This window comes from Carcharodon carcharias, chromosome 2 (genome assembly GCF_017639515.1).
Source record: "Carcharodon carcharias isolate sCarCar2 chromosome 2, sCarCar2.pri, whole genome shotgun sequence".
NCBI classification, from domain to species: domain Eukaryota; kingdom Metazoa; phylum Chordata; class Chondrichthyes; order Lamniformes; family Lamnidae; genus Carcharodon; species Carcharodon carcharias.
This window is the reverse complement of record NC_054468.1, coordinates 151,949,028-151,974,881: the sequence shown is the minus strand read 5'-3', so window position 1 is coordinate 151,974,881 and position 25,854 is coordinate 151,949,028. Positions and strand designations below refer to the sequence as shown.

General features: G+C 43.4%; 1 protein-coding gene across 1 annotated transcript in view; it reads right to left on the bottom strand.

Annotated features, from left to right (window-relative positions):
• The window catches only part of tulp4a (TUB like protein 4a), a 491,793-nt gene that overhangs the window by 18,338 nt on the left and 447,601 nt on the right, over positions 1 to 25,854 (bottom strand). The window contains exon 13 of the mRNA XM_041217482.1: positions 3,352 to 5,831. Within this exon, the coding sequence (XP_041073416.1) occupies positions 3,352 to 5,831 (2,480 nt within the window). The remainder of the gene's footprint in view (positions 1 to 3,351; positions 5,832 to 25,854) is intronic.

Sequence of the window (25,854 nt, the reverse complement as noted above, 5' to 3'; positions counted from 1 at the left end):
ACAAGGATACAGGTTTAAATGGTTCAGGGGTAGCTGACATTGACGGGGACGTATTCCCCACGGCTCTTTGGGTGATGGGGTGGGAAACCCCACCACCTGTTAAATTCTGCCCTTGATCCACTTGGCACACCTCATTCTCCAGCAGCAGGCCTGCAAATGCCTCCTTCTTAGTTGGACTGAGAATATACTTGAACACATTTCATAAATTTTTCCCCCTCCTTACCCTTTACTTCAACATTATCCCAATTGATATTTGGGCAATCAAAGTCTCCCAAGTAACATTACTCTATAGTTTGAACACGTTTCTCTGATTTCCCTGCAGATTTGCTCCTCTATTTCTCTCTCACTATTTGGAGGCTTATAGAATATCTCCAAAAGCACGATCATACTTCTCTACTCTAACAAATTCAATTCTGTCCTTGCTCCCCATGGACATTCTCTCTTTGTAACACCACAATGTTTTCTCTAATTAGTAGTGTTAACCTGATCTCCCATGTCCTTGAACTTGGATTGTCTGTTCACAATTTAGCTCTAATTATCCCAATCGATCTCCCTCAGCTCTCTTGCGCCTGGTCTCAGGCCTCCTCTGTTACTGCTCTATTTATCCCCCCTGGTATCGGTTAGGTCTCGCTCTTGGTCTCAGGCCTCCGCTTTAGCCTTGGCTTTTATACTGGTTTCCTGGATTCAATCCAATATTGGCTTAGAAATAGAGACAGGGTGGCAGATTTCCTTCCCTGAAGGACATTAATGAATCAGATGGGTTTTTATGACAATCTGTTAGTCTCATGATCATCATTACTGAGACTAGATTTTTATTCCAGATTCATTAATCAATTGAACATACATTCCCCTAGCTGCCATGGCAGTGCGTCCAGAGTTTTAATCCGAGCCTAGTCCAGTAACATTACCACTATGCTACTATCTCCACTGTCATACCAAGCACAACGGAAGATGGCTGTGGTTGTTGGAAGTCAATCATCTCAGCCACAAGATATTACTGCAGGATAGATCCAACCATCTTTTGCTGCTCATTAATGACCTTCCCTCCAATTTAAGGTCAGAAGTGGCTGTGTTCACTGATGACTGCAGTGTTCAGTACCATTCGCAACACCTGATTTCCTCAAGCAGTCCGCACCAGCACACGGCAAACCTTGTGATAGAATTTTACAGGCCCTCGCTGGCAACTTTGTAGGTGTTGGGGATGGGGGTTGGTGGGCCAGTAAAATTCCCTGGGTAGCCTTCCTGTTGCCCTTCAGCCCGCCCCCTGACCTGTCTGAAACTCTGGAAGGCTCTTTAGAAAGCACCTTCCAAATCCATGGCCTCCAGCATTTAGAATGTGCAGAAGGCACATGGGAACACCATCACCTGCAAGTTCCCCTCCAAGTCACACACCATTCTAGCTTGGAACTGTGTCACCTTTCCTTCACTGTTGCTGAGTCAGAATTCTGGAACTCCCTCACTAACAGCACTGTGGGTGTAGCTATACCACATGGACTGCAGTGGTTCAAGAAAGCAGCTCACCACCACAAAGGTCAATTAGTAATGGGTAATAAATGTTGGCCTAGCCAGCAATACTCAAATCCCATGAATGACAAAAAAAAAGAAAATTTACAAGGCCAGTAACATTACCCCTATGTTACCATTCCCTTATGGTATGAAGGAGGAGAGAGAAGGCGAATTGGGTGTGCCAAAATCCTCATCATCGATCCCTCCAGCCTCCTCAGTGATGCCCTGTACACGATTAACCTGCATCCATTCATTGGTATGCATGATGTGATTGTCATGGTTGGATAGGTACTGGGTTGTGCAAGACTTAAAACAGTGCTAAGCGTGTGAGGGTAAGGTAAAGCTTATGAACTGAAGTGTTGCATACTGATTGATAGAGATTGTTGATAGGTTTCTGCTGGGGTCTTGGGGGTAGTGAAGTCAGTGATGCAGTTGATATGCCATTTGAAGATGAAGTTACTTAGCTTGACAACTCGTGTCAGGTTGTTCAATGTTTTCCTGCACTGCATCCATGTTCTTGGAGCAACCTGTCAGGCATTGACCTCCACTGCCACTTATTTCCACTGTCTGCTGAGCATTTGTCTGAACTGCCTCCTGCCACCCTTCAGGTTGTCTCTTTATGCCTCCATGCCTTGCATCAAGACCTCCAGTGTACTTTCTGAAAACCTTGGTGCCTGCTCTCTATTGCAATATTCAGCCATTCCTGAAAGCACTTCTCAAAATACTTCCACTACATTTTACAGCCATCACGCAGTTTCACTTTGAGACATGCAGGCTGTCTTTAAGGAGCACTAGCCACTTACTTGCAATATCAGCACCCCCTCCCTGGCAATTGATATCTGCAGCCAGTGAAAAGCGAGGGTAATGCTGATTGAAAATAGCAACCTGCAAAGCAGCAGGTTGTTTGCATACCAATGAATAGACGCAGGTTAATCGCATACTGGGATCCCCATACACATTTTGGGGGGTTATACAAATTAAATTCCATTATTTATCCAGTTTAAAAAATGCAAGTGATACACTTCGTAATTTTCTAAACTTAGCTCTTTACAAGTGACTTTACTATTTTAGTTGACAGAAATTACCATAGAAGATGGAGGTTAAATAACAAACAGCATCCAAATATGATCAGCAGTTAAATGATTTGTAGAACCACATAGGCCCTTGACATCTATTTCATCCTTGCAACCCTTAAATGATTTCACCTGAGGTAAAGATTTATTTCTGAAAATGTCCATTTTAACTTGCCTACTGAAACTGGAGTGATTGAAAGAATATCTAGAAAAAAAACCAAAGGGTTGCAAATAGCATTAGAAAGCATTTTGGAATTTTCAATCTCTTACCCATCTAAAGGAGCTGCATAAATTTGTAACACTTATCTATAGTCAATTATTTTTAGAAGAAAGGATTCTATCTAAAAATTAAGAATTATGATTACCATCTTTTCATTTTAACTGTCTGTGTTTTTGCAAATGCCAAAAAATTGGAAGCTATTGAGTCTGGCTATGCATGAAAACACAATTGTTAAATACAGTTCATTTTGAAGCACCCTCACACTAAGGAATACATCTCCACGAGTATTCCTTACAGTAATAACTTTCAGTACCTTGTCCAAACCAGAACCCTCTTGTATGTTTCATGAGCTCCAAACCAGCACCCTCTTATGGGTATCATTAGCACAAGCCAGAACCCTCCCATGGATATTATGAGCACCAAACCAGCACACTCTCATGGTTCCATGAGCACTAATAATTTTAAAATAAAAGTCAACAAATTAATAGATTACAGTGAATGTTGATTGCGATGTGTTGCAACAATTGATTTTTTACACACTATTTTACATACCTGTCGCCCTTCCAACTCGATTTGGAAGTTTTTTGCTGACTCTTGTGTCACTCTTCCTCCAAAGTCCAACTGATATACTTGTGTTGCCTCATTCCAAAGTGGTTGCTTGTTAGCCATTACATACACAAAACCTTGATTTCCCAACTTCCCGTCCTCTTTTTCATTTGCTCTTCGACATTTCAGCTCATCAGTTTCATTTGTTGTCCTTAGATTCCTCTTAGTTTTCCAAACTTTTTTGCTGCTCTGGCTCTGATTCATCAATTCATCTCCACTAATGAATAACTCTGGCTCACTTTCTGAACTGTCTTGAAACTCACTTATTTTATTCAACTTTTTGGATTTTATCTGATCCTTTTGGCTTTTGATTTTTTTCTTTTCTCTTCCTAGTCTAGGGCTAGAAATGAGTGAATTGAAGTCTGTAAGTGCCTTTGCCTCTTTTTTTATTTTCCCTTCAGTTACTGCTTGCATATTTGCCTCCTCTGGTCTGCTGTCTAACCGTTTACGGCTTTTCTTGTCGTATTTATCAGTTCGCTGGGGCACAGGAGATTCTGTCAGAGAGAGAACCTCCCGGAAGTTGTTAGCTGTTTCCACAATGACCTCAGTTCCTGTGTGATCTTGCTGGTCTGCTGGAAACTGAGGCATTCCAGATTTCTCAACAAGTAAGTCTGGCTTTGAGCTTAAAGTTCCCTGTGAACTATGCATCGGAGAACAAGCACCATAGGCATTCCATTGGTGTAATGTAATCTGAGGAAGCTGTAAACTAGAAAATGTGTTGCTGGTTGGATACATTGGTGGTAATGGGCAACAGCCAATGTTAGCTGGATAACCAGATTGGATAACTACAGAAGGGTCTTGCTGTGGGTATGGTGGTGGGCCTATAGCTTCTGAAGAAGGAAATGAGGCCTGAAATGCTGCAATAGGAGATGCACTGTAACTTACTGGATATGGTAAAGTGAATCCAAAGTTTGATTGGAAAGTGACTGTTGGGCTGGTAGGAGATTTAATAGGAATGAATGGTAAGTGAGATATTTCCACATGTGATTGCTCCAGCAAGGGACTTGGTGGTTTATGGCTTCCTGTTGCAGAAATCTGAGTTGGCCGTTCTTGTGGGATCCAAATCTCCTCGCTTCCTGTTGGGTCCCACTGATATGGAGGTGGCCGCTTCATACTCATTTCACTAGTGAGTGCAATATGCCTAATGGACTTTTCAATTTGGCAATGCTGCAAAATGGTTTCATCCTCACTGAAAGCATTATTAACATATTCAGGTCTATCATGACAGCTGTCTGGAGGACTCAGGAGATTATAAGATGACTGAGAAGAGAGGGGTGATGTACTAGTTGAGTGGACAATTACAGTGCTATGCTGAGAACCAGTCCCAGTAGGTATTTCTGATCTAGTATTAATGTTACCATTGTTGCTTCCATTGCTGATGCACTGACTGCAGGTATAGAGAGCAGGAGATCTAAGAGAAGTTTGTTGGTACTGTGCAGACACAGAGCTGCTTTTTGATTTGTGACCATGTTGAATAACCCTATGAGAGTCTAACAGTTGAGACACCTTTGCTATGGCATCTTTGCTATCACTGCGCAATGGCACTTGTATAGTATTACTGTCAACACGTTGACTTCTATTAGTTGTATCAGGATAAGGTGGTGGATCCCCACTAGGAATAACACAGTGAGCAACACTTAGCCTATTCAGTGTACCATATACCTGTTGTATCTTCTTAGCATCTGCTGAAGGCAAGCGTAATGATGACTGTCCTGGGCCTGGGAGCGTACACATATTTTGATTGCTCAATATTCTCATGCGAGGCCTACACACTTCTTCAACATTTCCACTGCTATCAAATGTTGTGATTCTTTCATAACCTAGAGGGGTTTGAAGATGTCCAGTAGGAAAGAGAGAGAAATCTGTTTTTTTCAGACAAATATCCACTGGTGGAGCAGTGGCAGAGGTGGCTGCTGATACTGTTGTAGTTCCTGGATATGGAGGAGGTGGATGTGCATTTATTTTAGCTAACTGCATTTCAGGGGTTGTACAGAATGCCACCGTGTTGCCTTCAACCAACTGTGGCATTGTTCGCATCGGTTTGATTTTTTGACAGTGCTCAGGTTCTCGTTCGACATGCTCCACAGCAGGAATCTGCACCATCCCCGAGATCTGTGATGACGGCTGTTGTGAGACACCAGTCATTCGGCCTGTTTCCATGCTTCCAAACATTGTCTGTCCTGGATTAGAAAACCTATTGGAAATTGCATACTGGCTGGAACTGTCCAAAGTGCGCTCCACTGCTCCTGCAACAACTGTTTGATTAGTTAAAACATCAAGTTGCACATTCTGATTGGCTAGTAAAGACTGGACAAGTCCAATACTCTGAGTAGGGGACATTGCTTGAGCAGAACTATGGATTGGTGCAATAGGAATGTTAACAGTGCAAGAAGGGTTGTTTTCTGGAGCTCCAGAAGTTCCATTCACTATGGAGAGAAAGGGAAAAAAAGAAAAAAAAGTAAAAAAAATAGAAAATATTTGGCATACTCCCCCAAAACAACCACACAATAGCATTTTTATAACGACCTTCAATTGCATTGTACGCAACAGCCACTTTGTACAGTTTTGAGAAGAGGAAACTTTTTTGTTTACCTAGGTAACAGTGTCTACACTTTAAAATAAATTAACATGTGAAGAGGTGGTATAATGAGCAGTATTATACAGTGAAGCCCTGGTTTGATGCAATATTTAAACAGGGGAGAATTGAAAAAGGTAATTTAGAAGGTAAAGTGAGGCTATGAGAAAATTAGGAGGCAACATGACACTGAACCCTGAAACAATCTATAATCATATAAAATGCAAGCTCTAGCTCTGGAAATTTGTTAGGTCTATTAATGATCCAAAGGGAGATCTTCATGTAGAAGCAGAGGACATGGTTACACTACTAAATGAGTACGTTGCATTTATCTTCATAAAGGCAGTGGATGAAGGTTACACTAAAATAGCAGAGGAAAGTTATGGACAGGATCAGGGAAGGTGCACTAAAAAGATTAGCATTACTCAAAGTTAGTAAAGTCACCTGCTCCAGATGGAACACATTCTAGGTTCCTGAAAGAAGAAACGATAGAAAAAGCAGAGGCATCGGTCACAATCTTTCAATCCTCATTGGATACAGGAATAGTGTTGGAGAACTGGAGGCTTGTGAATGTCAAATCACTAGCTAAGAAAGGGAAGAGGTATAAACCAAGAAACTACAGCCATCCAGCCTCACATCGGTGGTGGGGAAGTTAGTGGAAACCATTCTCAAGGACAAAATAAACTTTTATTCATAAAGTCACGGGTTAATGGGAAATCATGACTGGCTAACTTGATTCAATTATTTGATGAGGCAACAGAGGTTGATCAAGTAGTGAAGTAGACGAATAAAAGGACTTTTGGAAGGCTTTAGGCAAAAGAGGCTTATTAAGAAGATACATGCTCATGGAATTAAGGGAAAAGTAGCAGTTTAGATAAGGCATTGGCTCAGTGACAGGAAGCACAGAGTGACAATAGATGGGTGTTTGACAGATAGTCAACAGACAGAACATTGAGTTCTGTAAGCATCAGTTTTGGGTCCACTACTCTTCAGTTTTTAGAAGTAGCTTATCTGAAAAGGAAGAAAATGCAGGGGTACAGGGAGAAGGCGGGAGAGTGGCACGAGGTAAACTGCTCCTCTGGAGAGCTGGTGCAGACATGATAGGCCGAATAACTTCCTTCTGTGTTGTGACAATTCAGTGATTCTGTGTCTTAGGCTTGGTAAGAGCTTAGTAGAGATGAGTTGTCGACTTCAGGACAACATAGACAGAATGATGAAATGGGTAAAGCAATAGCAGATGCAGTTCAATGAAGTGATGCACTTTGGGAAGACTAATATGGAAAGACAGTGTACTATAAATGTCATCATTTTGAAAAATGTAGATTTGCAAGGACCTTCCATACATGCAAGTCCTTAAAAGGCAGTGGGACAAGGAAATTAAGGGCTGAATTTTCATCAAGCCGGGATGATTCAGCAGCCTTTAAAAATGGCAGGCATGTCCTGATTCTGGAATTCCGGACCCCATTCTTGGACTGTCTGATTTTTGGGAATGCCTTTAAAGGGTGCAGGCTGGATCCTGTCTAAAGTTTGCATCTGGCACTCCTGATCTGGCCGGTTCAATTGCTGGGATAGGCATGTCCTACTCCTCTGTAGTTTTCATGGAGTCTGGCCAGGTTTTTAAAGAGTCGTGGTTCACAGCACCTCAGATGATTTGTGAACCCTAGTATGCATCAGGGAACTTTTTAAAAGTGAGTTCCAAAGGCCCTCCCCATGCCCCCATGCCAAGCTATGGCACTTTCATTGACTCACTATACACAGTATAGAACCAATGTATAGAACCCTATAGTGATAGTGTATAAAAAAGCTTTAAAGAAGTAATTCATTCATTCATTACTTTCTTCTATGTTAAAAAAAGTCATTTCACTATAAGGCAATTAAAGTGTCAATCATCCAGACCTTTAAAGTATCAAAAGCAGAAACCACAAAAAACCATTAAGTTTGTGTAAATAAATATTGTTAAATTGTCAGCAGAGATGAGAAAGCCAGAGCTGTCAATCAAGCAATGTTTTCTCTGGAGTTGTTTCAATAACAGTAATGGATATCTGGGCTGTCAGTCAATCTTCATTATGTAAGCTTGGCTGAGAACCCAGACATCCATTAGTCTTGTTGAGAGGCTGCATGTCCTCACCTGCAAGGGTCACCATAACTGGAGCAGCAGTTGCTGAGGCTGTGGCCAGCAGTGAGGCTGAGGCCACAGAAGATAATGATATGGTCCCTACCTAATCCATCTTCTCACATCCAACTTCTCCCTCATAATCTCAGGATGAGGGGAAGGCTGATTAGGACTGAGATGAGAAGGAATTTCTTCATTCAGAGGGTGGTGAATCTTTGGAATTTTCTACCCCACTGGGCTGTGGAAGGTCAATCATTGAGCATGTTCAAACATAAATCGATAGATTTCTGGAGACTAATGACATCAAGGGATATGGAGGTAGTGCAGGAAAAGTGGCATTGAGGTAGATATAGAAATGTGGCCTTGATCAGCCATGATTTAATTGAATAGCAAAGCAGACTCAACTGACTGAATGGCCTACTCCTATTTTTATGTTCTTCGCCCCACAATCTCTTCTCATATAAAAGATGCACCTGGTTTAAGCATATACCTTTTGCTTTTCCCCAACCACTCCTTACCCTTGTGTCTTTCTTCCTTCAGATCCCCAAGAACTGCCAACTGGTGCAGCAGCCTGAAGGTCAAGAAGTGCAAGAAACTGATGAGGAAGGAACACCACCATTCGATCACATACTCTCCAACAAGAAAGGAGGCACTGCTAGACCTGGTTCTTGGGAATGAGGTGGGCCAAGTAGATCAAGTGACAGTGGGGAACATTTAGGAGACAGCGATCATTGTATCATAAGGTTTAGGATGACAGTGGAAAAGGACAAAATCATGAGGAGTCTGGACAGAATAGATAGGGAGAAACTGTTCCTGCTTGTAAACAGATCAAGAACCAGAGGGCACAGTTTTAAAATGTTTTCCAAAAGGAGCAAGTGTCAGGTGAGAAAAAACTTTCACACAGCGAGTAGTTAGGGTTTGGAATGTGCTGCCTGGAAGTGTGGTGGAAGCAGGTTCAATTGAGTCATTCAAGAGGGCATTGGATGATTATTTAAAAAGAAACAATGTTCAGGGTTATGGGTAAAGGCAGGAGATTGACACTAAGTTAAAATGCTCAGAGAGCCAGTGCAGACACGATGGACCGAATAGCCGCCTTCTACATCGTAATAGTTCTGTGCTTCTGTAATTCTTAGACAGATACTGGTACCATGCATTCTTCAGAGAATAGAGAGATGATCTGCGCATCACTCATTACAACCAGGGAAAGGGTCATGCAGGTGCCAGTTCGCCAGAGGGTGAGGCTGTATAAGAGCTCTGTTACACATGACTCACATATGAACTTCAATGTGGTGGTACAGAAACAGGCTGATGGGTAAGCATAATAAAATGCTTGGTGCATTAGCTGACCTGCTATAAAGCCTGTGGTCTCCCCTCAGATCATGGAGAAGTCTGTCTCCAACTTGGCACAGAATTTTATGCAGTGCTTGGAGACTATCCTTTCCAACACAGTAATGGTGGCCAACTTCATGAGAACACTTGTGGATCTGGCTACGATACTACCCCTGATGGCTGATGTCTCAGCTTCCACTGCAATGTCTGACAATTGCAGTGGAAGTTCACACTGAACACGAAAACTCAGCTTGCTTCCAAGTAGGCTCAGATTACTGCCATAATGGTTGCAGTGCTCAAAGGAGCTTTCAGGATTCCACAGCAGTCCAACAATCTGTGCTCCAGCATATTATTCCTAATGCTGAGGCACCACCCTGGGGAAATAGCAGTGGCTCTGTGGAGCAGCTCAGGATGATAGCATTGGTGCTCCACCATTGCCCTTGCCGTTGCCTGCCAGCCAGCCACTGCAGGCTAATGCTGAGGTTGTGCAGTGTGAAGCTGGGCCTTCCAGACCTAAAGCAACTCAAGGGTATATTGCAAGGCCATCTACAATCTTCCCTAATGAAAGTCAACAGCCTTCCACCAGCCAGGCTTCAGTCACTGGAATAGCACTGCATAGGAGCACCAGGCCAGGAAATTTTTGTATGGAATAATAGTTATGTTGGATAAAGTTGGTATGGAATGGTTTTGTGGTGGCTTTTCTTTCAGCGTTGTGGTCAAAAGGCTGTTGGGGCTATTGTACAATTGGGATTTAGGGTTTTGTTTATGGAAACCGTAGTTGAATGAGGTGATCATGGACAGCCCTGTCAACATGATCATGGATGTGCCAGTCATCTACTCCTTTCCTCCTCCTCTTCCCTGCCCCTCTTGAGGTACTTGCCATATCCATGGTAGCAAGGGCCACCCTTATGATGGCCAGGTTGTGGAGAATACAGCAGAAAGCCATGAATCACGATACCTGCTCTGGTGAGTACTGAAGGGCTAATCTACAGCAGTTGAGCCATTGGTCCAATGTCCCAGTGGTCTTCTCCAAGATGTTTCTTATGGTACTTGGCTCTCATCCTATGCATGCTCACCAGAGTGTTGCAGAGTGCAGCTGCCCAGCTGTGATCATTTTGTCTGATGTGGTGACAAAAAGATTGAGGGTACAACGGACTGGCAGAAAATCATAAATGAAAGCATCATGACTGCTTCAAGGATAACAGAGATTCACTAACATGATATGCTCAATGCACAAGTGTACATTCAGCAAGTAGTAACTCGTGCACATCAGCATTGAGATGCAGCAGCTGCAGAGCCATGTGTGTAGAAAATGGTGCCCCGCACCATGGGGAAGCCCGCTATCGAGGCAAAGCCACACATATACACCTCCTGCATTTCAGTGGTCAGGGAGAACACAAAGAACACCCCTCTCCTGACATAAAAGGTGTCTGTCACTTTTCTGATGCAGTAATGAGTGGCAAACTAGTAGATGTCATATGTTTCAGCCTGGAAGGATCCAGTTGCTGATGAACTGAGGGTTAGAATCACCTTCAGCCACTGTCAACATCATCTTTGCCCTGCTCTGTGGCAGCTGTTCTGATTGCAAGATATGGCTAAGATCTGTGTCATGAAGGGATAGTCTATAATGTTATTGGAAATTATTTTTAAATTGGAATTGTAGTAGGGTCTGTGTCTATATTTGTGTGTGTGTGTGTGTTTGTGTGTGGGTGGCTCAATTGAATTAAAGCCAGCTAGTCTGGGTACTTTGATGTATAGTATAGTTTTGAGAAGTTAATTAGATAAACGTAAGGAAGTTAAAAAGTGCAATTTGCATTTGTTGAATAAACCATTCAAAAGAATGGGTAAAATTTTGCACCTAGCTGGATATGCCAAGCAATGTGTTTATATTACTAATAAAATTGGTGGAATGAAAGGATTATTGTTAGGAGAGGTAAAATTAAAAACCTAGTAATACAATGGAAAATTTAAATTCAAAGGGGAAGCTAGGTATAAACAGAAAGGAATTTGCGTGTGTAACAGAGGTATTTAAGATCTAACCAGCCTGAAAGCCTTCAACTGTGTCTGCAAAGAAACCAAACTGCAAGAAACCTCATTTTGAATTTGTAAGGTCAAATTTGCCTGGTCTATGGGTTACTGTTGCCTTGGCGAAGATTTACCTGGGAGTGATTAATTTGGAGATTTGTTTAAACATTATAATGATAGTAATTTGTAGACATGTGTATGTGTTTAATTTTTTGTTAAATGAATAAACATTTAATTTAGTTTTATCGAAAAAACTCTTTGGAGGCTCGGTGGTCATATTCCTGAATTCAAAGCTGCATCTCAAACATACTAATTGAAAATATAGGTTATGAAGTTGTTCAAGTTTCCCTCTGGGATTTGAACAACTCAATCTTTACCAACTGCTGTGTCATAACATTTGTGAAAAACTTCTTCATTAAACAAAGACAGTGCACATGCTGCTCCTAGGTGAGTGAGGTGGAGGTAAGAGATGTGGTTCTGAAGGACCTTATCTAACAACACCACCTTCTGAGAGCCCTCCTCCTTCCTCTATGAGCAGCTTGTTCTCTTCTTTGCTCATTTCTCTCTTATGAAGCTGCCAAGGGGAATTGTAAATACACCAACCATGACTGGGAGCAAGTGGTGTATTCAGGACCATTAAAGTCACAACCAAGGACATGCAGCACCACTTCCTCCTTCAAAGACTTCAATAAATTTAATCAACTCTTCAAAACATTAAGCATTTCTAAAAATCAAACAGAGCCAGTAACTAGAGATCACCAACTCAGTTACAAGTTGCTGATGACCCCTGTATATAGCGCTAGTTGAGGGTCTTTCCTGCTGCTGAATGCACGTTCAGATCTATGAAGTTAATTATGAGATTAAGAGAGAGCTTTAGCTAGAGTGATGAGGTTGCAAATGTTAGATCAGCATTATACATTGACTGATGTTACAATTCACCTACTCTACACACTCATAGGTCATGCTTCACATGCCTCCAGTATGCTTTCAGTAACGTGGCTCCCTTAGCGCCAAAGTTGCTGTGGAGCTCAATTTTGTAACCTATACTTATGGATCAATGGCAGCTCTGAAAAATTGATCACATCCGTGCTATGTCATACTTGTCATACTTGTCATACATCAGAGTCAGAGACATCACTCCACAGAAGGAGGCTATTTGGCCTATTGAGTCCATATGCTGGCTTTCTGTGGAGGAATTCTGTGAAGGTATCGAACTCAGGGAGAGAGGCTGCGAGGTTCTTAAGCAAAGTGATATAAGGAGTGACAAGGTATTGGAGGTTTTGGCAGGCTTAAAAGTGGACAAATCTCCAGGTCCGGATGATTTGTGTCCCAGTCTGCTGAGGGAGGCAAGGGAGAGATCACAGGGGCTCTGACCCAAATTTTTAATTCCTCTCTGATCATGGGGGAGGTGCCAAAGGACTGGAGAACAGCTAATGTGGTTCCGCTATTGAAGAAGGGTTGTAAAGAGAAGCCAGGAAACTACAGGCCAGTGAGTCTCACGTCAGTGGTAAGGAAACTATTGGAGAAAATTCTGAAGGAGCGAATCTATCTCTACTTGGAGAGGCAAGGTTTGACCAAGGATAGTCAGCATGGCTTTGTTCGGAGGAGGTCATGCCGAACAAATTTGATTGAATTTTTTGAGGAGGTGGCCAGGTGTGTAGATGAGAGTAGTGCAGTTGATGTAGTTTCTATGGATTTCAACAAAGCCTTTGACAAGGTCCCACATGGGAGACTTATAAAGAAGACAAATGCACATGGGATACAGGGCAATTTGATAAGGTGCATTCAAAATTGGCTTAATTGTAGGAGACAGAGGGTGATGACAGAAGGATGTTTCAGTGACTGGAAGCCAATGTCCAGTGGTGTACCACAGGGATCTGTGCTGGGTCCCCTATTATTTGTCATTTATAGAAATGATATAGATGACTATGTGGGGAGCAGGATTAGTAAGTTTGTGGATGACACAAAAATTGGCCTGGTGGTTAACAGTGAGGTTAAGTATCTTGGGAAGATATAGACAGGATGGGCAAATGGGCAGCTAAGTGGCAGATGGAATTTAACTCTGAAAAGTGTGAGGTGATACACTTTGGAAGAAGTAATTTGACAAGGAAGTATTCAATGAATGGCATCACACTAGGAAGTTCCGAGGAACAAAGGGACCTTGGTGTGTGTGTCAATAGATCTCTAAAGGCGGAGGGGCTTGTTAGTGGGGTGGTGAAAAAGGCATATGGAACACTATCAATCAAGGCATAGACTACAAATGTAGGGAGGTTATGTTGGAGTTGTAAAGAACCTTGGTGAGGCCACAGCTGGAGTACTGTGTACAGTTCTGGTCGCCACATTATGGGAAGGATGTGATTTCACTGGAGGGGATACAGAGGAGATTCACCAGGATGTTGCCTGGGATGAAACATTTAAGTTATGAAGAGAGGTTGGATAGACTTGGGTTGTTTTCATTGGAGCAGAGAAGACTGAGGGGTGACTTGATTGAGGTGTACAAGATTATGAGGAGCATGGACAGGATGGATAGGGAGCAAAACAAAAACAGAATTACCTGGAAAAACTCAGCAGGTCTGGCAGCATCGGCGGAGAAGAAAAGAGTTGACGTTTCGAGTCCTCATGACCCTTCGACAGAACTTGAGTTCGAGTCCAGGAAAGAGCTGAAATATAAGCTGGTTTAAGGTGTGTGTGTGGGGGGCGGAGAGATAGAGAGACAGAGAGGTGGAGGGGGTTGGTGTGGTTGTAGCGACAAACAAGCAGTGATAGAAGCAGAATATCAAAAGATGTCAACAACAATAGTACAATAGAACACATAGGTGTTAAAGATAAAGTTGGTGATATTATCTAAACGAATGTGCTAATTAAGAATGGATGGTAGGGCACTCAAGGTATAGCTCTAGTGGGTTTTTTTTTTTATTTTATATAATGGAAATAGGTGGGAAAAGGAAAATCTTTATAATTTATTGGGAAAAAAAAAAGAGAAGGGGGAAACAGAAAGGGGGTGAGGATGGGGGAGGGGACTCACGACCTAAAGTTGTTGAATTCAATATTCAGTCCGGAAGGCTGTAAAGTCCGCGGTCTGTCCGCAAGAATGACCCAAACCTCCCTGTCGCTTGCCATTTTAACACTCCACCCTGCTCTCTTGCCCACATATCTGTCCTTGGCTTGCTGCATTGTTCTAGTGAAGCCCAACGCAAACTGGAGGAACAACACCTCATCTTCCGACTAGGGACTTTACAGCCTTCCGGACTGAATATTGAATTCAACAACTTTAGGTCGTGAGTCCCCTCCCCCATCCTCACCCCCTTTCTGTTTCCCCCTTCTCTTTTTTTTTCCCAATAAATTATAAAGATTTTCCTTTTCCCACCTATTTCCATTATATAAAATAAAAAAAAAACCCACTAGAGCTATACCTTGAGTGCCCTACCATCCATTCTTAATTAGCACATTCGTTTAGATAATATCACCAACTTTATCTTTAACACCTATGTGTTCTATTGTACTATTGTTGTTGACATCTTTTGATATTCTGCTTCTATCACTGCTTGTTTGTCGCTACAACCACACCAACCCCCTCCACCTCTCTGTCTCTCTATCTCTCCGCCCCCCACACACACACCTTAAACCAGCTTATATTTCAGCTCTTTCCTGGACTCGAACTCAAGTTCTGTCGAAGGGTCATGAGGACTCGAAACGTCAACTCTTTTCTTCTCCGCCGATGCTGCCAGACCTGCTGAGTTTTTCCAGGTAATTCTGTTTTTGTTTTGGATTTCCAGCATCCGCAGTTTTTTTGTTTTTATCTCTTATTTATGGATAGGGAGCAGCTATTCCCCTTAGTTGAAGGGTCAGTCACGAGGGAACACAAGTTCAAGGTGAGGGGCAGGAGGTTTAGGGGGATGTGAGAAAAAACATTTTTATTCAGAGGGTGGTGCGGGTCTGGAATGCGCTGCCTGGGATGGTGGTGGTGGCGGGTTGCCTCACATCCTTTAAAAAGTACCTGGATGAGCACTTGGCACATCATAACATTCAAGGCTTTGGGCCAAGTGCTGGTAAATGGGATTAGGTAGGTAGGTCAGGTGTTTCTCACGTGTCGGTGCATCTTTGATGGGCCGAAGGGCATCTTCTGCACAGTGTGATTCTGTGAATTCACTCAGTCCCATTAACCTATTCTATCCCTGTAACCCTGCTTTATTTCCCCTAATGCGTCTATCCAATTTCTTTTTGAAATTGTTGATCATCTCTAATTCCATTACTCTTTAGGTAGGGAGCTCCAGTTCATTACCATTCACTGCATAAAAATCTTCTTCCTCACATGTATCTCTTACTCAAAATCTTAAATCCAAATCCTATAGGCCTGGTACCATCTGATAATTGAAACAGCTTTTCTTTGTCTACTTTAACTAAACCTGTCATAATCTGGTACATCTCTCAGATCACCCCTCAACTTCCTTTGCTCCCACCATAAAAACCCCAGTTTCTCCAATGTAGCTAAATTCCTTCATCCCTAGAAGTATTCTGGTAAATCTCATCTGCATACTCTCAAGGGCCCTCACATCCTTCCTAAAGTGTGATCACCAGAACTAGATGCAATACTCTAGTTGTGGCCTAACCTGAAGTTCAGCATAACTTCCCTGTTTTTGTACTCAATATCTCTATTTATGAAACTCAAGATCCTATATCTGTTGCTAACAACTCTCTCAATATGTCTTGCCAACTTCAAAAATCCATGCACATGAACTCCGACATCTCTTTATCCCTGTGCACTCATTTCAACTGCTATTAATTATATATGGTCTCTCTCTATCTCTTCTGCCAAAATGTATCATCTCTCACTTCTCTGTATTAAATTCCATCTCCCACATGTCTGCCCATTCTGCTAAACTCTGTCCTGTTGCAGTCAATTGTTTTTTTTTATTCATTTATGGGATGTGGGCATCACTGGCTAGGTCAGTATTTATTGACCATCCCTAATTGCCCTTGAGAAGGTGGTGGTGAGCTGCTGCCTTGAACTGCTGCTGTCCACTGTCGCCACATCTTCAAGTTTGGTGTCACTGACAAATTTTGAAATTTCACTCTGCATTCTAAGTCATTTATGTATATATCAAAAAAACAATGCTCCCAGCACTGTCCCTTAGGAAACACCACTGTCTATCATCCACCAGGCTGATAAACAACCATTTATCATGGCTCGCATTTTTCTGTTGTCATTTTTTTTTAATAGGCAAGCTGACACTGACCCCCCAATTCCATGAGGCTCAATTTTGTTAATCAGCATCTGGCCAACGATGTTTTTAAAACTCCATATAGACAATATCCACTGCACCCCCCTCATTTCATTAAAAAATTCAATTAGGTTAGTTAACCATGATCTGCCTATTACAAAATTGTGCTGGTTCTCTTTAATTAACTCAAACCTCTCTCCAACAATTGCTTGTTGATTTATTTTCTCTCATTATTGTTCATAAAACCTTACCTACCACTGATGTTACATCATTAGGAATATCTTGAACAAGAGTTTCATATTTGCTACTCTCCAGTGCTCTGGTACTTCCTCTGTAGCGATGGAGGTTTGAAAAATTATGACCAGATCTTACACCCCCAGCCCTCAAATTCCCTTAGAAACCTAGGATGCAAGCCATCCCAACCAGGATCTATCAATTTCCACCCCAACCATTACCTCTACCATGGCTGCTCCTATCGTTATTTTGTAAGCATACTCTTCCTGTTAAACACTGATACTAGGTACTCATTAAGTATTGTAGTCTTATCTGCACTTCTAAGCATATTCAACCTCCCTAATAAGCTCTACCCCACCTCTTACTGACTGCTTACTATTTAAAGACCTGTCAAAGATTTTTGGGTTCTTTTTTATGTTCATTGCCATTCTACTCTCATATTCTCCCTTTGCCAGCCTTATTTTCCTCTTTTGTTTCCCCGTTCAACTTATTGTACTTGGCCTGGTTCTCACTTGAATAATGTACTTGACATGATTTGCGTGCTCTCTTTTTAGTTTCAACAAATTCTTTATTTCCCTCATCATCCCAGGAACACTTGCTTTAGTTTCCCTGCTCTTTCCTATTGTTTGAATTTAACTGGCTTGTAGCTGAAACATCTCGTCCTTAAAGATCACTTTTTAAAAATTACCCGTTCATGGGGTGTGGGCATCGCTGGCTATGCCAGAATTTATTGCCCATTCCTAATTGCCCTTGAGAAGATAGTTTGGTGTGTTGCCTTCTTGAACTGCTGCAATCTATGCAGGTTATAGGAAACCTACAGTGCTGTTAGGAAGGGCGTTCCAGGATTTTGACCCAGCAAAAGTGAAGGAACGGCGATATAGTTCCAAGGCAGGATAGTGTGTGACTTGGGGGAAACTTGCAGGTGGTGGCATTCCCATGCATCTGCTGTCCTTGTCCTTCTAGCTGGTAGAGGCCGCAGGTTTAGAAGGTACTGTTGAAGGAGTCTTAATGCGTTGCTGTACTGTATCTTGCAGATGGTACACATTGATACCTCTGTGCGTTAGTGGTGGTGCAAGTGAATGTTGAAGGTGGTGGATGGGGGCTAATCAAGTAGGCTGCTTTGCCCTGGATGATGTTGAGTTTCTTGAGTGCTGTTGGAGCTGCAAGTCCAGGCAAGTGGATAGTATTCCATCACACTCCTGACTTGTGCCTTGTAGATGATGGACAAGCTTTGGGGAGTCAAGTGGTGAGTTACTCTCTGCAGAATTCCCAGTCTCTGACCTGCTCTTGTTGCCACAATATTTATATGGCTGGCCAAGGTCAGTTTCTGGTCAATGGTAATCCCCAGGATGATAGTGGGGGATTCAGCAATGATAATGCCACTGAATGTTAACGGGAGATGATTAGATTTGCTCTTGTTAGAGATGGTCAACACTTGGCACTTATGTAAAGTGAATGTTACTTGCCACTTAACAGCCCAAGCCGTGCTGAACATTGTGCAATCATTCGCGGACATCCTCACTTCTGGCCTTAGGATGGAGGGAAGGTCAATGATAAAAACAGTTGAAGATAGTTGGGTCTAGGCCATCACCTTGACGAACTCCAGTTATCCTAATTGATATTTGGGTAATTAAAGACCCCAATATCATCACTCAATCATTCTTGCACATGTCTGTGATTTCCCTGCAGATTTGCTCTTCTATTTAATTATTTGGAGAATAATCCCCAGTAAAATGATCATTCCCTGTTTGTTTCTCAAATCTGATCAAATTGATTCTACCTTTGCTCCCTCAAGGACAATCCTCTCTTTCCTATTCTACAATAGTACTGCCAAAAACAGAATTACCTGGAAAAACTCAGCAGGTCTGGCAGCATCGGCGGAGAAGAAAAGAGTTGACGTTTTGAGTCCTCATAACCCTTCAACAGAACTAGATGAATCCAAGGAGAGGGGTGAAATATAAGCTGGTTTAAGATGGGGGTGGTTTAAGCTTAGCACTCGAGTGCTGAGGAATGCAAGCTCCAACAACTCATCGACACCAACACCCATCTAGGACCCTCCACCCCTGCCTGTCCCTCCGTCCCCACCGCATCTTCCAATCCCAGCCCCAGCCATGTATTCACTATACCCACTGACCTTCCCCTCTCCGACGCTGAATGTTCAGTGCTTAGCAAAGGACTTAGTTTCATACCCTTACACCCTCATCTCAATGAATTTCGGGCTCGGCACGATGCTGAACTCTTCTTCCGCCGTGTTCGTCTCCGGGCTCACTTCTTTGGGCAGGAGTCCTCTCCCCGTTCAACGGATCCTTTTACCCACCTCCAATATTCTCCCTCCACCTGGACCCCTCCCTCTGGATTCTTACCTTCTCTTGATCTTTTCACTGAGAACTGTCGGCGTGACATTAGTCGTCTCAATTTCTCTGCTACTCTCACCCATTCTAATTTCTCTCTGAACTTACTGCACTCCGTTCTCTCAGGTCCAACCCTGACATTGTCATCAAACCTGCTGACAAGGGTGCTGCTGTTGTTGTCTGGCGCACTGACCTCTACCTCGCGGAGGCTGAGCGTCAACTCGCAGACACTTCCTCCTACTTCTCCCTGGACCATGACCCCACCACTGAACATCAAGCCATTGTTTCCAGGACTGTCACTGACCTCATCTCCTCTGGGGATCTTCCTCCCACAGCTTCCAACCTGATAGTCGCCCAACCTCGGACGGCCCGCTTCTACCTCCTACCCAAAATCCACAAACAGAACTGTCCCGGTAGACCGACCGTGTCAGCTTGCTCCTGCCCCATGGAACTCATTTCTTGTTATCTCCCTTCTCTCTCCCCTTGTCCAGTCCCTTCCCACCTACATCCGTGATTCCTCTGACACCTTACGTCACATCAACAATTTCCAGTTCCCTGGCCCCAAGCGCTTCCTCTTCACCATGGACGTCCAATCCCTCTACACCTCCATCCCCCACCAGGATGGTCTGAGGGCCCTTAGCTTTTTCCTCGAACAGAGGCCCGAACAATCCCCATCCACCACTACTCTCCTCCGTCTGTCTGAACTTGTTCTCACACTGAACAATTTCTCCTTCAACTCCTCTCACTTCCTCCAAATAAAAGGTGTGGCTATGGGTACCCGCATGGGTCCCAGCTATGCCTGTCTCTTTATGGGGTACGTGGAACATTCCTTGTTCCAGTCCTACTCCGGCCCCCTTCCACAACTCTTTCTCCGGTACATCGATGATTACTTCGGTGCTGCTTCATGCTCTCGTCGGGACTTGGAAAAATTTATTAATTTTGCTTCCAATCTCCACCCCTCCATCATTTTCACTTGGTCCATCTCTGACACTTCCCTTCCCTTCCTTGACTTCTCTGTCTCAATCTCTGGTGATAGACTGTCCACCAATATCCACTACAAGCGTACCGACTCCCACAGCTACCTTGACTACAGCTCCTCACACCCCGCTTCCTGTAAGGACTCCATCCCATTCTCTCAGTTCCTTCGCCTCCGTCGCATCTGTTCTGATGATGCTACCTTCAAAAACAGTTCCTCTGACATGTCCTCCTTCTTCCTTAACCGAGGTTTTCCACCCACGGTCGTTGACAGGGCCCTCAACCGTGTCCGGCCCATCTCCTGCGCATCCGCCCTCACGCCTTCTCCTCCCTCCCAGAAACATGATAGGGTCCCCCTTGTCCTCACTTATCACCCCACCAGCCTCCGCATTCAAAGGATCATCCTCCACCATTTCTGCCAACTCCAGCATGATGCCACCACCAAACACATCTTCCCTTCACCCCCCCGGCGGCATTCCGTAGGGATCGTTCCCTCTGGGACACCCTGGTCCACTCCTCCATCACCCCCTACTCCTCAACCCCCACCTATGGCACCTCCCCATGCCCACGCAAAAGATGTAACACCTGCCCCTTCACTTCCTCTCTCCTCACCATCCAAGGGCCCAAACACTCCTTTCAAGTGAAGCAGCATTTCACTTGCATTTCCCCCAACTTAGTCTACTGCATTCGTTGCTCCCAATGCGGTCTCCTCTACCTTGGAGAGACCAAACGTAAACTGGGCGACCGCGTTGCAGAACACCTGCGGTCTGTCCGCAAGAATGACCCAAACCTCCCTGTCGCTTGCCATTTTAACACTCCACCCTGCTCTCTTGCCCACATGTCTGTCCTTGGCTTGCTGCATTGTTCCAGTGAAGCCCAATGCAAACTGGAGGAACAACACCTCATCTTCCGACTAGGCACTTACAGCCTTCCGGACTGAATATTGAATTCAACAACTTTAGGTCTTGAGCTCCCTCCTTCATCCCCACCCCCTTTCTGTTTCTTCCCCCTTCCTTTGTTTTTTCCAATAATTTATATAAATTTTTCTTTTCCCACCTATTTTCATTATTTTTAAATCTTTTATGCTCCCCCCACCCCCACTAGAGCTATACCTTGAGTGCCCTACCATCCATTCTTAATTAGCACATTCGTTTAGATAATATAACCAACCTGAACACCTCTGTGTTCTTTTGTTCTTTTGTCTGACAGCTTTTGATTATCTGCTCCTATCACTGCTTGCTTGTCCCTACAACCACATCCCCCCCACTTCTCTCCCCCAACCCAACCCCAACCCCGCCGCCGCCGCCCCCCCCCCGCCCCCGCCTTTAGCTTAAACCAGCTCATATTTCACCCCTCTCCTTGGATTCACTTAGTTCTGTTGAAGGGTCATGAGGACTCGAAATGTCAACTCCTTTCTTCTCCGCCGATGCTGCCAGACCTGCTGAGTTTTTCTAGGTAATTCTGTTTTTGTTTTGGATTTCCAGCATCTGCAGTTTTAAGGACATTATGGACAATAGATTTACTTCGTTTGTCTCTGTGTTAAATTTCACCTACCACTTGTCTGACCCCTGAGGAACTCCACTATAAACCTTGCTCCAGTCCAAAAAACATCCTTTAACCTCTACTCTCTGTTTCCTATCACTTAGCCAATTTTGTGTCCATGATATTACTTTACCTTTTATTCCATGAGCTTTAACATTGTTCACAAATCTATTGTGCAGCACTTTATCACATGGCTTTTAGAAGTCCATGCATACCACATCAACAGCATCACCTTCATCAATTCTCTCTGTTACCTCATTAAAAAAATTCAAGCAGATTAGTTAAACACAATTTGCCCATAACAAATCTATGCTGGTTTTCTGTAATTAGTTCGTATTTGCCCAAGTGGCTATTAATTTAGTCTTGAATTATAGTTTCAAGAAGCTTCCCAACCACTGAGATTGAACAGATTGGCCTATAGTTGCTGGGCTTAGCTTTACACTATTGTTTAAAAAAAGGTATAACATTTGCAATTCCCCAGTCCTCTGACACTACTGAGTCTAAAGAAAGACACTACTGGAAAACTATGACGAGTGACTCTGCGATTTCCATTCTCAATTCCCTGATTATCCTTGGAAACATCTCATCCAGTCCTGATGCCTTACCAACTTTAAGTACAGACAGTCTAAACAGTGCCACCTCCTTATTAATGTTAAACCCTTCAATTGCCTGAATTACCTCCTTTTTCAGCATGACCTGGGCAGCATGTTCTTGCTTGATATAGACAGATGCAAAATAGTAATTGAATATCTCGGCCATACCTCTTGCCGGCATGCATAAATCCCCTTTTTCAACCCTAAGTGGCCCCACTCCTTTTACCACCCTTAAACTATGCTTATGCCTACAGAAGACATTGGATTCCCTTTTATGTTAGCTGTCATTCTCTTTTCATACTCTCTCTTTGTTTCTCTTATTTGCATTTTCAGTTCCCCTCTGAACCTATATTTAGCCTAGTTCTCAGTTGTATTATCTGTCAGAAGCACATTTTTCTTATTCATCTTAATCCCTATATATTTTGTCATCCAGAAGCTCTAGATTTGTTTGCCCTATCTTTCACGGATGCATTGCAGTGATGGCAGCTGCTGCGCAAGCTCCAAAACAAGAAGTTCGAGCTGTTGCAACTGACAACACTTTCTGCACATATGGTTATCCAGGAGATGGGGAGCATCTTGGGAGTTCCCATACAGCACATGATGTGCACCCTAGAGGTCAGAATAGCCCTGCATTCCTCAATTAGATGATGAACCTTGCTACTACTAATAAGCCTTACTACTACTGAGTATCTGCACATAAAAACATTGAAGTTTCAGTCATACAACTCAAAGTAAGGAAATGGCAGAGACTTTGAACATGTATTTTGTATTTGTCTTCATGATAGGAGACACAAAAAGCATCCCAAGAATAGTAGAAAATCAATGGGCAAAAAGGATGGAGGAACTTAAAACATGAAAGTAAAGATAGCAGTGACCACCTTGAGGAGTTGAAGACCCATCTCCACATTGAGGATACCATCCATTGTGCTGTAAAACCACTTTGCTATATGGGATAAACTGGAACAGATTTAGCAGCTGAAAACTAGGCACTCATGAGGTGCTGTGGGCCATCGGCAGTAACAGAATTGTATTCAATCATAATCTGTAACCTCTTGGCCTGGCATATCCCTCACTCTACCATTATAATCAGACCAGGTGATCAACATTGGTTCAACGTGCAGAGCAGGAGAACATGCCAGGAGGAGCACCAGGCAGACCTAAAAACGAGGTGCCAACCCAGTGAAGCTACCAGACAAGGCTAAGATAGGAACATAAGTTTTAAGATAAATAGGCCACTCAGCCCAGTGAACCTGTTCTACCATTCAATAACATCGTGGCTGATCTGATTTTGGCCTTAACTCTACTTTCGTGCCTGCACCCCAACACCCCCCAATAACCCTCGACTCGCTTGTCAATCAAAGGTCCATTTAACTCAGCCTTCAATATATTCAATGACCCAGCCTCCACTGCTCGAATAGAATTCCAAACACTAATGAACCTCTGAGAGAATCGTAGAATCATAGGAATGAGGCCATTTAGCCTATCGTGTCTATGAAAGTAACTCAGCTAGTCCCGCTCTACTGTGCGAAGAAATTACTCCTCATCTGTCTTAAATGGGAGACCCCTTATTTTGAAACTGTTCTAGATTCCCCATAAGGAATCTCTTCGCATCTACCCTGTCAAACCCCCTCAGAATCTTATATGCTTCAATAAGATAACTCTCATTCTTCTAACCTCCAATGAGTAAAGGCTCAACCTGCTCAACCTCTGCTCATAAGACATACCATTTATCCCATGAATCATCCAAGTGAACATCCTCTGAACTGCTTCCAATGCAAGTACATCCGTCCTTAAGTAAGATGACCAAGACTGTACACAGTGCTCCAGGTCTGGTTTCATCAATGTCCCAAACAGTTGTAGCAAGACTTCCTACTGTTATACTCCATTGCCCTTGCAATAAAGAACATTCCGTCTGCCTTCCTAATTACTTGCTGTGCCTACAATGCTGACTTCTTGTGATTCATGGACAAGGACACCTGGGTCCCTCTGTATCACAGCATTCTGCAGTATTTCTCCATTTAAATATTCTGCTTTTCTATTCTTCCTGCCAAAGTGGACAACCTCACATTTTCCCACATTATACTTCATCTGCCAATTTTTTGCCCACTCACTTAACCTATCTATATCCCTTTGCAGACTCTTTGTAACCTCCTCACAACTTGTCACTGGATTAGTACTCCAGTGACTGAGGTAATGCTGTGAGGGCACAGGTTCAAATCCCACAATGGCAGTTGGAGGAAGTTTTAAATAAAATTAATAAAATCTGAAATTGAAAGTTAATCTCAGCAATGGTGACCATGAAACTGTCTTCAACTGTCATAAAAATGCATCTGGTTCATCTTTAGAGAAGGAAATCTGCCATCCTTACTTGGTCTGAACTACATTTGACTCTAGATCCACAGTAATGTGGTTGACTCTTAATTGCCTCCTGACATAGCTTAGCAAGCCATTCAATTCAACGGCAATTAGGGATGGGCAACAAATGCTGGCCTCAGCAGCAACACTCACATCCTGTTAAGGAATATTTTAAAAATTACTTTTTCTCTGATGATAGTGATTGCTTTAAGTTCATCTATTTTGCTCTTGCATTTCCACTATTTTTCGGATGCTTTTAGTGTCTGCTACTGTGAAGACAGATATAAATGGTGAAATTTTCCCATCTTGCCTACGGTGGATTTCGTGGTGGGCGGGAGTGGAAAGTCTAGAGGGAGCCAAAGAATTGGAATCCTGCCAGCGTGAAAACAGTTTGCTTATTCTCCTGATGGCCGGTTAATGGCGGGTCAGGTATCCCGCTGACTTGTAATGTTGACGCCATTTGCATTCATTACCATCTCATGAATGCTCGTTAAACTTACTGGTAGCTGGAATCAATTGCCTTCCAATCTTGCGGCACACTAGCAGGGAACTACACTGGTCTGAATCACGTTGAAAAAGAGTGGCATGCAGCGGTCAGACCTCGCTTCCCTCACGACACTGAAGTGAGTGCAACATTCATTGCCTACCTGCCACAGCGCTGCTCTGGCCTCAGTGTGATCTTGGAACGCCACTCTGCTGGGGGTGTAGGGCTGGTCTGTGCCTGGTGGGTGCCTCCGTAGTCTAGACAGTGCAGGTGGTACTCAGGCAGTGATGAACATTCAGACAGAGACCAGCATTTCGACTGGTGGGCAGGTTGGGGGGGTGGCAGTGGGAAGGATAACAGACACATAGGGGCAGGAAGGCATTGCAAGGGGTTGGGATGAGAGAGGGAATACAGGGGGACAAAGGAGCAGAAAGGCATTGCAAGGGACTATGGCGGAAGGGGAGCGATGGAAGGCCGAGAGACAGGAAAGCTTGTCAAGGGGGTGGAGGAGGAGGGAGAACGATGACAGGCAGAGGGAAGACAGAGTAGGAAGCTGGAGCCTAACAAGGGAAACTGAAACACTGACAAACAAAGGGGTGGTTGGAATACCACACGTATGAATGGGAGTGGAGGCATGCAGATTCCAAAATA